The sequence below is a fragment of the Notolepis coatsorum genome (assembly GCF_963971535.1).
Source record: "Notolepis coatsorum genome assembly, chromosome: 14".
Taxonomy (NCBI): domain Eukaryota; kingdom Metazoa; phylum Chordata; class Actinopteri; order Aulopiformes; family Paralepididae; genus Notolepis; species Notolepis coatsorum.
This window is the reverse complement of record NC_140178.1, coordinates 94,786,880-94,801,696: the sequence shown is the minus strand read 5'-3', so window position 1 is coordinate 94,801,696 and position 14,817 is coordinate 94,786,880. Positions and strand designations below refer to the sequence as shown.

The window sequence follows — 14,817 nt, the reverse complement described above, 5'->3', positions numbered from 1 at the left end:
GGGGTCGGGGGGGCTCGGCCCTCCCTGTTCTGATGGTTGTGGGGGGCTGTCAGCGGGGTGTATTTGTCAGCCAGCGGCTCCGCTTGGCCTCCCTTGTGCAGAAGGTGATGCCAAGCTGAGCCCCTTAACGATACAGAACGTTAGGTTATGACTATAACCAAGTTCTGTTAGTTAGGGGCGACGCTTGGCATCAGACGGCCGCTGCAGCCCTTGACCTCACCTTGTGGTGAAAGCTTGGGAAGGAGGAGAGCAGGTGACCACACACCTGCTTATGAAGGTAAGCTGATGAGGGGTGTGGTCAGACTAATACTGGTATTAGAGGTACATTTGTGGAATTTATTCAGTACGCGTGCACGTACGCGAGATAGTGCAGAAGGTGATGCCAAGCGTCGCCCCTAACTAACAGAACTTGGTTATAGTCATAACCTAACGTTAAAACTACCTGTAGGACTGCTGTCAAAACTACCTGTAAGACTGCTGTCAAAACTACTTGTATAACTGCTGTTAAAACTACTTGTAGGACTGCTGTCAGAACTACCTGTAGGACTGCAGTCAAAACTACCTGTAGGACTGCTGTCAAAACTACGTATAACTGCTGTTAAAACTACTTGTATAACTGCTGACAAAACTACCTGTAGGACTGCCGTCAAAAATACTTCTAGGACTGCGGTCAAAACTACCTGTAGGACTGCAGTCAAAACTACCTGTAGGACTGCTGTCAAAACTACTTGTATAACTGCTGTTAAAACTACTTGTAGGACTGCAGTCAGAACTACCTGTAAGACTGCCCTGTTTCTTCGTTTGGACCCACGGAAATATCAGTAATCATATTTTTTAAGTTGTGTGTCAAATGAGAGAAATAAAAAGGCAGGCGTTTTCTTGAGTTTTCTCTCGTATCTTGGATGCTCCATGCACAAGATCTCCTCTACATTTTCAAAAGCCTATAGAGAAAGCTTGTCTTAAGCTTGTCTTAAATTGTCATCATAAGGTATGCATGTGAAATTTATTATATTCATCACGTGTGTGTGTAAAAAGAACACACCTGATTTAGCAAGGGAGGGAAGGTGGGGTCTGCTACACTCTACACTCTAAATAGCACTAAAAGTGGTTATTTGGCTCGTAATCATCAACAGGCTGTGTACAGATTATATAAAAGAAATAATAATAATAATAATAATAAGGCAAAAACGTTAATGTATACTATTAATGTTATGTAAGGCAGTTCATGAAACTTAGTTGAGTTAGAAATAAGAATAAAGAGAGAGAGAGAGAGAGAGAGAGAGAGAGAGAGAGAGAGAGAGAGAGAGAGAGAGAGAGAGAGAGAGAGAGAGAGAGAGAGAGAGAGAGAGGGAGAGAGGGAGAGAGAGAGTCCAATACAAGTACAGATGACAAGTACAGTATGAGGAGGTATACATATATATCCACAATTAATTATGTCAATAATAAATCAATTTGATGCTTTGAAAGCACAACAATTACATTTCCAATGAATATTAGGTTAGAAAATACATTTGCCGGATTTAACATGACTTTAACTTGAACTTGAACATGACTTTAACTTCCTTTGATCTAATGTTAATTAGTTCATTTGATTACATCTGTTCCCATCTTGTATTGTACAATAATTGTTGCAAAAATAAAACTTCCAGTATAAACCACGGCCATTTCCGAATCAGAATACAGATAGAGATAATTTTGTTGGTTGAACAGATACAGATACAGATAATGATGTCTCGGCATACCCACACACGTGTACTGTACTCACACACACATGTTACTCACGCGTGTGGCTTGAGGTTGATGTAGTTCTTGGGTACAAAGCCTTTCCTGGTGTGTAGTTCAGCTGTGTACCAGTTAGGGTCGTCCTCCATGTTAGTGATCTGTAGGTACACACACACACACACACACACACACACACACACACACACACACACACACACACACACACACACACACACACACACACACACACACACACACACACACACACACACACACACACACACACACACACACACACACACACACACACACACACACACCTTAGTGATCTGTACAGTAGTCACACACACAACACACCTTAGTGATCTGTACAGTAGTCACACACACACACACACATGTTAGTGATCTGTACAGTAGTCACACACACACACACATGTTAGTGATCTGTACAGTAGTCACACACACACACACCTTAGTGATCTGTACAGTAGTCACACACACACACACACCTTAGTGATCTGTACAGTAGTCACACACACACACCTTAGTGATCTGTACAGTAGTCACACACACACACATGTTAGTGATCTGTACAGTAGTCACACACACACACCTTAGTGATCTGTACAGTAGTCACACACACACACGTTAGTGATCTGTACAGTAGTCGCACACACACACCTTAGTGATCTGTACAGTAGTCACACACACACACACTTTAGTGATCTGTACAGTAGTCACACACACACACAAGACACACACACACACACACGTTAGTGATCTGTACAGTAGTCACACGCACACACCTTAGTGATCTGTACAGTAGTCACATGCACACACCTTAGTGATCTTTACAGTAGTAACACATACACACACACACCTTAGTGATCTGTACAGTAGTCACACACACAGACACACACACACACACATGAACGTTAGTGATCTACTTGACTGACTGAGCTCTTGATACAAGGACTAACACTAGACAACATGTGTTCATTCTCTAGTCTAGTTGACTGACTGAGCTCTTGCTCCAATGACTAACACAGACAACAGGTAACTGAGTTTTTAAATGTATTTGCTGTATAATGGCAGTAAAAGTCTGTTTATGTTGGCAATGTTTGTGTAAACACTGGTCCTCATTATCGAACGGACATACGTAAAAGTTACCAAAGAATTCCTTCGTAACTCGATTTATGTACTTATTCGGCATTCTCGAACGTCTTTGTATTGTAAATTCGTTGTAGGATTTATGTAGGACAGACCGGTGTGCGCCGGTGTTTTCAACAGCTTTCTCTGGGACAAGTCATTGGGGATTGACGATACTACAGACATCCGTGGAATTAAATAATTTTAATGATAATAAATACGACAATATTTGCATTTATAGTCCTGACTCAATGAGGCATCGTGAGTAGGACACCATGACTCAATGACACCTTCTCACGGCAGATGGCAAATGTGAAAAATACTGCCCGAAAATAGTTATTACAGCTTTAACAAAGTTCCAGGAAGATTATTTTCCATCTTTAGATCAAACTCAAGAGAGTATGTGAATATAGGCTACCCCACATTTACATTCCAGAAATGTGCTGTAAATTCAGTAGAAATATCAGATTGGTTTCAGTTACTTGTGGATTACTTTGCTCCCCCAAATCCCCAGGAGTGTGCCGTTAAATGAGAAATGTATTCTATCTGGCTGAGTCGTCGTGCTCCTTGCACTCAAATCTCAACAATATCAATTCAGTAAGTGAAAGCTGTGCCTTTGACAGAAGTAACCTGACTTGGCAGAACGCTGAGTCATGCTGGGTATAATTCCCACTTGCGTCCTCCCGCAATAAAACATAGTTGTAACTGAGGGGTACAATTCCCTGACTGTATTCAAGTTTCAAGTTTTCAAGTTTCTTTAATAGTTGTCATACAGAAGTACAGAATACTTTTGTACAAAATGCTTCTTACTGTTGCGCTCCAGAGACTGTGCCTGACAAGATAAGTATGAAATAAAAACATAGTAAAAATTAGAAGAAAAAAAAAGAGAGGTCACAGTGTTCAGTTTAGACATATGTACAATGTTCGTAGACGTAGTTACCATACAATATACAATACTGTGCAGTGTACTAATATACAATACTATATAGTGCAAGGCATAAATGGACGAGGTGCAGTTTAGGTACAATTCACAGTAGGTGTACGAGTTGTAGTGCAAATCCTTTATCAATAAATATAAAGTGTAAGTGTGTTTGTGTGATCTAAAGTGTGGAGAGTGGGTGCTGCAGTGTGTTGTTTGTTTGAGTGAGTGTGTGTGTGCTTGTGGGTGTGTGTGCTGTGTGCATTTGATGGTTGTTGCATAGTGATTATTGTTCGTTTAGCGATTATTGTTCGTTTAGCAGCCTGATGGCCTGGGGATAGAAGCTCCTTCTGAGTCTTTCTGTGCTCGCCATAAGACTCCGGTATCGCTTGCCTGACGGCAGCAGTTCAAAGAGGCAGTTGTTCGGGTGGCTCGAGTCCTTAATAATTCTCTTAGCCTTCCCCTTGCACCGCTTGTTGTAAATGTTCTGGAGGGTGGGAAGCCCCCCTCTAATTGTGCGTTCGGCTGAACGTGTCACTCTTTGTAGTCTGCTACGGTCTTGTGCAGTGCTATTCCCAAACCAGGAGGTGATGTTGCCGGTCAGGATGCTCTCTATTGTACATGAGTAGAAGTTCCTAAGGATCTTCTGACTGACTTGGAACTTCCTTAGGCGCCTGAGGAAGTAGAGGCGTTGTCGTGCCTTCTTCACAACACTGTCAATGTGTGTGGTCCATGTCAAGTCCTCGGATATGTGGGCTCCGAGGTACTTGAAACTGTTCACTCTCTCAACTGGTGCCCCGTCGATGCTGAGGGGGCTGTAGTCCTTGACCCCCGACCTCCTGAAGTCCACAATCATCTCTTTTGTTTTGCTGACGTTCAGGGAGAGGCAGTTCTCCTGACACCACTGTGACAGGTTCTCTACCTCTTCCAGGTAGGCCCTTTCGTCGTTGGCAGAGATCAGGCCCACCACTACTGTGTCATCAGCAAATTTGATGATGGTGTTGTTGTTCCGCTGTGCTACGCAGTCATGTGTGTACAGGGAGTAGAGGAGGGGGCTCAGAACACAGCCCTGGGGGGCCCCTATGTTGAGCGTGATGGATGAGGAGGTGCAGTTGCCGGCTCTTACCACCTGGGGTCTGCCCGTCAGGAAGTCCAGGACCCACTGATTGATAAGTATGGTATTATTAAACCACTACCTCTTGTACTTTAACTTCTGGCCATCCAGTACATGATATATGTAGCTGAGGGGTACAATTCCCTGACTGTATTGTTAGATATGATATTTAATACCACTACCTCATGTACTTTAACTTCTGGCCACCCAGTACAAGATATAAGTATGATGAACACTTTCCCACCTGATGAAACGAACCAACACAAATGGACCAAATCGAATATTTAATACAGCAAAGGGTGTACACAATATTCACTTAATTACATTTATGATTTGAAATGTTAAGTATGCACTTTTATGGCAAATGAGTATTCGTAGGTAAATCAACATTGAATGTCCAATCTCTGGTTGCGCAGGGAGTAAGTATACAACCTGGAATATTTAGGAAACGATAGCGATAGTACTTAAATAATTATAGCTGGATACACTAAGGGGGGGGGGGGGGGGTCCCGCTGGTTGTAAGACAGTAGGAGGGGGGGGGTTAGAGAAGTCGCTGGCGGTATCCCATCTGGCCGACGGTGTCTTGGGAGAATCCAAAGTCTTAGACCCAGTGCCCACAGAACCTGGGGCCGTAGACGAACACAGCTGGACCCTCTGTGGAACAGTATCTGCCGGTCCACAACGGAGAGACGTGGTGCGACCTCACGTGTAGAGCGCCGCCTCACCTGTAGTCCTCTCCGGGGGGTAATTCCAACACTCGACAGTGTTGGCCTTTATCCATGGAATAATCAAAGCACATAAAGCATAATCCAAGAGCCGTGGAAGGCTCGCCGTCGTCGGGTAGAGTAATCCAATATACAGGTCCAGTCGCTCTTGACCCGGAGCTCCTCGGATGCAATCACCACTAGGGGTCTGACCAGCCTGGATAAGCGTCCAGATAACGTCAGGAACGATGGGGGTACTGATAACTGTAGAACTCGAACCGAACGATGCACCATACATAAATAGACTATTATTAGCTTAATAGAATACGTCCAACTCGACGGTATGGTGCCAAACTATGACCATTCAACTATTAATCTACACGATATCTCAATGCCTATTCTGGGCCAAGTAGGCCCTACTACACCGCACGTGCTTCGTGGGGAGGCTTTTGCGTCTGTCACTCTGTTGGAGGGTAAAGAACTGGACTAAAAGAAAGTTCTACTTTACGAGCGCCATATATATATGCGCTATGAACAAATAGTACCATTCGTATTTCGCCCGGCATATTACTGCGCGGAACCGGGGGTTGCCTTGACATGTTAGGCGGCACGATTGAACTTGGACCTAGGGGTATGGCAACCTGGCGCCAGGTTCTCGTCCAATGGTAGAATGAAACTATTATGGGCTGTTTAGTAGAAACGGGGATATTCAATGCATATTGTACAAGGAATATACAGGGGATATCAAACGATATACAAATACAATTAAATATATATATATATATAAATATACATATTCGGTTTAATCTGATCCTTCACAACAGCCGCCCCCTAATTAGTCCCACCTAATTAGCTAAGCAGAGACAGATTAACCGCACTGTCTTCCACTCAAGGTCCGCTGTAAGGGTCAGTCAACTCACAAAGTCATAGGGTCATGGTCATCATCGATAGTATCTGGGAGTCTCGGCAGTTCTATGAGCCTCGCCACGGGACGTGTGTAGGTGCGCCCTTGGACGAGTACTTCAGCTGCTCGGACCTTGCCATCGGCACCGGTGATCACTTTGCTTACGCGGCCAGCCGGCCACATAGCTCTGGGTAGTGACTGATCAATAATCATGACGACTGTTCCTTCTGTCAAATTGTCTCTCTCTTTTACCCACTTCTGGCGGGTCTGTAGAGACGGTAGGTAGTGAAGTAGGAAGCTGCTCCAAAACTTGTCAGCTAGTACTTGGCTGTACCTCCACATTCTTCGGCCGTTCGCTTCTTCGGGCCTGTACATTGTCTGGGGTAGCGCGGGGTCCAGCCGCACCATTAGGAGTGTGTTGGGGGTGACTGGGTCGACATCTGCTACATCACTGGAGACGTAACCGAGGGGCTTTGAGTTCAATACTCCCTCGATCTCCGTGAGGACTGTCATTAGGACTTCCTCTGCCACAGTCTGGGCTCCGAGTACGGCATACAGGGCTGTCTTTATAGAACGTACTTCTCGTTCCCAAGTTCCACCGAAGTGGGGTGCGTTCGGGGGATTAAACTGGAAGTCAATCTGGGCTGGAGCGAGGTGGGTCTTAAGTTCTGGGCCCATAGCTTGGAAGCTCTCTCTCAGCTCTCTTTCTCCGCCTTTGAAGTTGGTCCCGTGATCAGACAACAATGTAGACGGTTTTCCTTTCCGTGACATGAATCTCCGGAAGGCCATAAGGAATGAGTCTGTGCTCATGGTCGGAAGGAGCTCGATATGTATCGCTCTGGTGGTCATGCATTTGAATACAATACCCCACCGCTTCTCGGTGCCTCTTCCTCTCTTCATATACAACGGGCCAAAACAGTCCATGCCTGTGGAGTGGAATGGCTTGTCGCCGATTCGGAGGCGACAGGGGGGTAGGTCAGCCATCCGTGGTATGCTGGGCTGCGCGCGCCACTTACGGCAGTCTAGACAGGTTCGCTGGAAGCGCCGTACTGCTTCTCTCCCTTGCAATATCCAATAACGACGTCTGATCTCCGCGAAGACTCTCTCTGCTCCTGCGTGGTGCACATCCTCGTCGTATTTCTTTATGATCAGCTCTGTGACCTTGTGTCGGCTGTTCAAGACGATCGGGTGCTTAATGTCATCTGGTAGATCGGGGGCTCTCCGCAGGCGACCACCCACTCTGATGAGATTATGTGCGTCACTCTCTGGTGCCAGGTGAATCAGTCTGCTGTCTGATGGGACGGGGTTTCCTCCCTGTAGACAGTCTAGCTCATCGGGGAACGAGTATCTCTGGGCTCGTTGTAGTAGAAGAAGTTCTGCCTCTTCGCAGTCAGCTGCTGACATGTCAGTGGTGGACTGAATCTCTGGGTGGTGCCGCAGGAATGTTCTCTGTTGCGCACTCTCTAGGGTAATGCAATCATCCATGCTGGGGTCTGTGGAGGCGACAGTGCTCAGTCCACAGAACATAGGCTTCTTGTTCTCAGCCTCCTCGTTACTTGCTTCCCTCGGGGTGGGCGTAGGCCAATCTCCTTCCGGGAGCTGGAGGAATGCTGGTCCGTCACTGTAGATGTTGTGACGGGTTAGGTCATCCAGGGACATTCCCCGGGTGATGACGTCAGCTGGGTTGTGTTTGGTATCCACATATCTCCAGCTTGCTTCTTCTGTTAGTTCCTGAATCTCGGTGACTCTGACTCCCACGAAGACTTTGTATCTGCATGAATCAGACTTAATCCATGTGAGTACTGTCGTGGAATCTGAACACAAGATTGTTCTATGCACCGGAATGGTGAGTTCACGTTGGATTAACGTGGCTAGATGCGCTCCTGCGAGGGCTGCGCAGAGCTCTAGACGTGGGATAGATTGTTGCTTACGTGGGGCTATCCTTGAGCGGGCCAGTATGAAAGCAGTGTGTATCTCTCCTCCCATCTCTTGGGCACGCAAATAAGCAACCGATCCGTAGGCTACTTCGGAGGCATCGCTGAAGACGTGTAGCTCAATCTCGCATGTCTCTGGCCTCACTGTGGATGGGAAGTAGCTGCGGCGTATGTTGACACCTGGGAGTGAGCGGAGTTCCGTCTCCCACTCTCTCCATGTTGAGGCAAGGTGTGCGGGTATTGGGTCGTCCCAGCCCTGGTCCTTGTCCCATAGTGCTCGTACAATCATCTTTGCCCTGGTGGTGTAAGGTAGAATACATCCCAGCGGGTCATATTGTCTGGCGAGTGTTCTGTACACACTCCGTCTGGTGGTCGGTATCGCCGCCGACCTTCCTTGCTCTGGAGCCAAGGGTTTGTGTCTATAGTGGAGCGAGTCTGTTTTGAAGCGCCAGACTAATCCTAGTGTCATTTCTTGGGCTTCTCCTGGGATTGTCGCCATCCTGGTCTCGCTGCTGGCAGCCTTGTCTGCGGAGGAGAGGCTGCGCAATACGTGCGGGTCACTGCTGGCCCACTGCCTGAGATCAAAGCCTCCTTTGATTAGGGAGGCGCGTAACTTGATTAGGAGAGCCTCGGCTTCTTCTTGAGTCGAGACGCTTTGTAGACAGTTGTCTACGTAGAAACTGTTCTTCACACTGTGTTGGACCTCTTCACCTGCTGCTGGGTCCTCTGTGACGTGTTTCTGTAGTGCAAATGTAGCACAGCACGGGCTGCATGTGGTTCCGAAGGGGAGTACTTCCCACTGGTAGATGGATGGGTTCTCATCTCCGATCTTCTCTCTCCATAGGAACCGTAGCAGAGGCTTGTCCTCCTCTACTAGTCTCACTTGCAAGAACATCCCTTTGATATCCCCGCTTATAGCCACCTTGTCCTGGCGGAAGCGCAGTAGCACGCCTAGTAGGGAGGGGCCGAGTGTGGGGCCGGGCAAAAGCTCTTTATTCAGATTTTGGGATCCGATCTGGTAGCTGCAGTTAAACACAATGCGATCCTTGCCATTGTGATGGACCTTGTGATGCGGCACGTACCATGATTCGGTCGTCTGATCGGCCTCTTTAATGTCAATCTTTGTTACGTGTCCCGCTGTGATTAGCTTCTCAATCTCAGCTCGGTACACACTCTGTTGAACGGGGTCTTTGGCTAGGCGCCGCTCTGTGTTCAGTAGATAGCGCTCCGTGGCGTCTTTCTTTGCATGAAAGGGGGGCATTCCCTCTCTCCTCAGGAGTGGAGTTGCGTATCTCATCACTCCGCCGACTGTGACTCTCTTTGTCCCCTGCTCGAGTAGGTGGATGGCGTAAATGTCTTCTTTAGAGCGAATGTCTTTCTTTTCGTTCTTAAAGGGCATTGTCTCTAGGGTCCATAGCCTCTCGACATGCTGCAGGAGAGTGGTGTCTTCTTCTGTCGTTCGGGAGTGGAAGCAGCTAGTGGCTGCGGTTCGGTTGAGAGATTTAGCGAGGGGGCCTTGTAATGTCCATCCTAAGCGGGTCTCGACGGCTGCAGGACAGCCTCGGGGACCGGTGTGGACCCGGTCAATAGGGACTATGAGTTCTGCATGGTCGGAGCCTATCAACAGGGTCGGGGTAGCGCCGTTTATGAGCGGGATAGGTAATTGGCGCAGGTGCACATATTTATCCATCAGCTTGGTGACAGGGTAGGTGTACTGCGAGAGTCCTATTTCTTGGCTGGTGAAAGCATTTGTGATCTTGTACTGTCGCTCTGGCTGCCCGTTGGCTGCGATAGTGAAGGAGACATTCTCGCCCTTTATCGTCTTCAAATCTCTTCTTATTGTCCGAATCGTCATTTCGTTCTTGCTCCCCCGCAGTCCCAGTTGAGTCGCAGCGGAGGCGAGCAGAAGGGTCTTCTCTGACCCGTCATCAAGGACGGCGTAAGTGTCCATGACTTTATCCTGGTAGCTCAATGTCACACGGACTACCTTTAAGAGCACTTGAGCTCCGTTGCTGCTGGCGGGGTCAATGTACATGACACTTGCCTTGGTGCCGCTCCGTGGTGCAGGTGTAGGCCGTCTTCCGTTACTATCGTGTAGTATATCTAGATGGGCTCCATCGCACCGGCTGCACCTTTTCTTTAGGCGGCATTCGGCTGCCATGTGGGGCCGCGCACATCGATAACAGCGCCGGTTGGACTTTATCCATTGGCTCACTTCTTCTGCATTCATCTTTGTGAATGTGTCACATTGTGACAGCCAGTGTTCTTTCTCACAGTAGGGACACGCTATCTTCCACTTCTCCTTCCTCGAGGGGGTGCTGTGACTCTTACTGCTCGGTACTGACTCTGATTGGTGCATGACAGTCACTGATCTTCTTCCATCATTTATTGTCCTGGGTCCCTCTCTGGAGCTTGGCGTGCTCCGCCCGAAGGTGTCCAGTCGTAAGCTGCTGACCTCTCTCGCCAGGAAGTCGGCCAGATCAAGGAGGGATGGCTCGGGGCCGTCGGGATCTCGGTAGTCCCTCTGCCGCTGAAAGCGCTCCTGTCTTGCGGGTGGCAGCTTCTCCAAAATCCTCTCAACGTTAGAGTTGGCGTACAGCTCATGCCTGCCCTTCTCCCGTTGAGCTCCCAGCATCCCCACCAGGGACTGCACTTTGATTGACAGGTCATCTAGTGAGCGATTGTCTGTGGCTGGGGGTAGGCGGTCAATATGCCTTATCTCCTGGATTACGTAATCCCATATACGTCCATATCTTTGATCCAGCGCTGCAAGGGCCGCTGTGTATGGGGTCGAGGAGGTAGCATAGGCTAGCGCTATATTGTGTGCTCGCTGTACTTTCAGGTGCTTCAATAATATTGCATACTTGTGGCGTTCATCAATGACATCCGCCAGCATTGTCTCTAAGCACATCCGGAGCTCCGTGTACTGTGCTCGACTCTCATAGACGAAGTCTGGGATTGATGGCGTGGCATTGTATGACGCCGTGGATGGCGAATACATCGGCGAGCGTTGGGGGAGAGACCTCCTGGGCGAGTCCCCTCCTGCGCCTCGCTGTGGGCCGGTACTGGCAGGGTACCATGGCCCGCTGGTCCAGGTACTGTTCCTCGGGGCTGGTCGTGCGTCGTGCTCACCCGTAAATAGAGTCGGGGGTCTGTAGCGCAGCGCCGCGGGGGTATAGCCTGGACTGTATGGGACCTCCTGGTCCGGTGGAGTACTGTGCTGTCGTCGGGCTTGGTTCTCCTCTTCTCCCTCTTCTTCTTCTATCAAATCTTCCAGATCTTGTAATCGTTTATTTAGCTTCTCCGCAGTGTAGGCCGCTCCTTCCTTGTAGCTGGGTCTCGCTTGGACCGGTATGGGAAGGGGGTCTGCGGGGGGTCTAGACTCGGTCTGTTGGTCAAGTTCAGGGTCGCTTGCTCGTTGCGGTGACGCTGCTCTTGACTGCTGTCTCGACGAGTTCCTTGAGCCCCTGGCGGAGGGAGAGGGAGTTGTCCCTTTGATCAGCTGCTCTATTAGTTGCGCTTGTAGTCTGTCGCGCTCTGCGTCTCTTTGGGCACCGGCAGCGGTGCGCTGGGCGTCGGCCCGGTCTCTTGCCATATTCTCTTCCATCTGGAAGCGTCTCATCTCCAGACATGTGCGCTGTTCTTTGCTCCGTTGCTGCGCTTGGAGGTGTTCGCGCTCGCCAAGCATCTGTGCTTGGAGCCGATCGCGCTCGGCGGAGGCTGTCAGGCTGATGAGGAACGCCTGTTGTAGTGTCCTCTCCGCTTCGTTGGGGGAAGGCGGTAGTGGAGGTGAGCCGCTCCTGCGTGAGCCGCTCCTGGGGGTACTCGTTGGGGAGTCCTGGAGCTCTAGTTCCTCGGCGCTCTCCTCCTCTTCCTCCGTGCAGAGTTCTCTCTCTGTAGGGTTGTCTTCCTCCCGGGGCTTGTCGGGGACTACTTCTTTAGTAGTGGCGGGGGGTAAAGGCATGTCAATTCCCTCCTGGTCCCCACCGTGGGCTTGGTCAGTTACATTAGGACCTACTAGGGCCTCTGTGGTCGGGGAAACCTGGTCGTTAAGGTCAGACATAATTTTACTTTCTACTTTTACCACATTTACCGTTTGTCGAAGGCTAGGTAGTTGACTGACAGTGTAAGCCTCTAAGTACTGAGGTGTCTGTCGTCTGCGCCGCGGGCGTTCTAGGTTAGGAGGATCGTTTCGTGGAGTGTTCATCATAGGCCATTTCGATATTAATAACACTATATTAATATTACACTAGTTACCATCCGGCTCGAAGGACCAATTGTAGCTGAGGGGTACAATTCCCTGACTGTATTGTTAGATATGATATTTAATACCACTACCTCATGTACTTTAACTTCTGGCCACCCAGTACAAGATATAAGTATGATGAACACTTTCCCACCTGATGAAACGAACCAACACAAATGGACCAAATCGAATATTTAATACAGCAAAGGGTGTACACAATATTCACTTAATTACATTTATGATTTGAAATGTTAAGTATGCACTTTTATGGCAAATGAGTATTCGTAGGTAAATCAACATTGAATGTCCAATCTCTGGTTGCGCAGGGAGTAAGTATACAACCTGGAATATTTAGGAAACGATAGCGATAGTACTTAAATAATTATAGCTGGATACACTAAGGGGGGGGGGGGTCCCGCTGGTTGTAAGACAGTAGGAGGGGGGGGTTAGAGAAGTCGCTGGCGGTATCCCATCTGGCCGATGGTGTCTTGGGAGAATCCAAAGTCTTAGACCCAGTGCCCACAGAACCTGGGGCCGTAGACGAACACAGCTGGACCCTCTGTGGAACGGTATCTGCCGGTCCACAACGGAGAGACGTGGTGCGACCTCACGTGTAGAGCGCCGCCTCACCTGTAGTCCTCTCCGGGGGGTAATTCCAACACTCGACAGTGTTGGCCTTTATCCATGGAATAATCAAAGCACATAAAGCATAATCCAAGAGCCGTGGAAGGCTCGCCGTTGTCGGGTAGAGTAATCCAATATACAGGTCCAGTCGCTCTTGACCCGGAGCTCCTCGGATGCTATCACCACTAGGGGTCTGACCAGCCTGGATAAGCGTCCAGATAACGTCAGGAACGATGGGGGTACTGATAACTGTAGAACTCGAACCGAACGATGCACCATACATAAATAGACTATTATTAGCTTAATAGAATACGTCCAACTCGACGGTATGGTGCCAAACTATGACCATTCAACTATTAATCTACACGATATCTCAATGCCTATTCTGGGCCAAGTAGGCCCTACTACACCGCACGTGCTTCGTGGGGAGGCTTTTGCGTCTGTCACTCTGTTGGAGGGTAAAGAACTGGACTAAAAGAAAGTTCTACTTTACGAGCGCCATATATATATGCGCTATGAACAAATAGTACCATTCGTATTTCGCCCGGCATATTACTGCGCGGAACCGGGGGTTGCCTCGACATGTTAGGCGGCACGATTGAACTTGGACCTAGGGGTATGGCAACCTGGCGCCAGGTTCTCGTCCAATGGTAGAATGAAACTATTATGGGCTGTTTAGTAGAAACGGGGATATTCAATGCATATTGTACAAGGAATATACAGGGGATATCAAACGATATACAAATACAATTAAATATATATATATAAATATACATATTCGGTTTAATCTGATCCTTCACAACAATATAGATATGATGAACACTTTCCCACCTGATGAAACGAAGTCCACACAAATGTACAAATCGAATATTTTATATAGCAAAGGGTATATACAACGTTCACTTGATGACATTTATGATTTGAAATGCACTTGTATGGCAAATGAGTATTCGTAGGTAAATCAACATTGAATGTCCAATCTCTGGTTACGCAGGGAGTAAGTATACAACCTGGTTCTTTAGGGAACTATAGCGATGGTACTTAAATGATTATAGCTGGATACACTAAGGGGGGGGGGGGGGGGGTCCCGCTGGTTGTAAGACAGTAGGAGGGGGGGGTTAGAAGAGCCGCTGGCGGTATCCCATCTGGCCGACGATTTCTTGGGAGAATTCAAAGTCTTGAACACGGTGCCCACAGAACCTCGGTCCGCAGATGAATACAGCTGGACCCTCTGGTGGACGGTAGCTGCCGGTCCACAACGGAGAGACGTGAGGCGACCTCACTGGTGTAGAGCGCCGTCTCACCTGGACTCCTCTCCGGGGGGTAGTTCCAACACTCAGCAGTGTTGGCCGTTATCCATGGAATAATCAAAGCACCCAAAGCATAATCCAAGCCGTGGAAGGCTCGCCGTCGTCCGGGTAAAGTAATCCAATGTACAGGTCTCCTCGTCCTGGCCCGGAGCTCCTCGGATGCAAGCACCACTAGTGGTCTGCCCAGCCTG

General features: G+C 48.5%; 1 protein-coding gene across 1 annotated transcript in view; it reads right to left on the bottom strand.

The window, feature by feature from the left end:
• Window positions 1–14,817, bottom strand: part of grapa (GRB2 related adaptor protein a) — a 176,676-nt gene that overhangs the window by 135,916 nt on the left and 25,943 nt on the right. Inside the window, 1 exon segment of the mRNA XM_084328763.1 lies at window positions 1,783–1,880. Within this exon segment, the coding sequence (XP_084184889.1) occupies window positions 1,783–1,880 (98 nt within the window).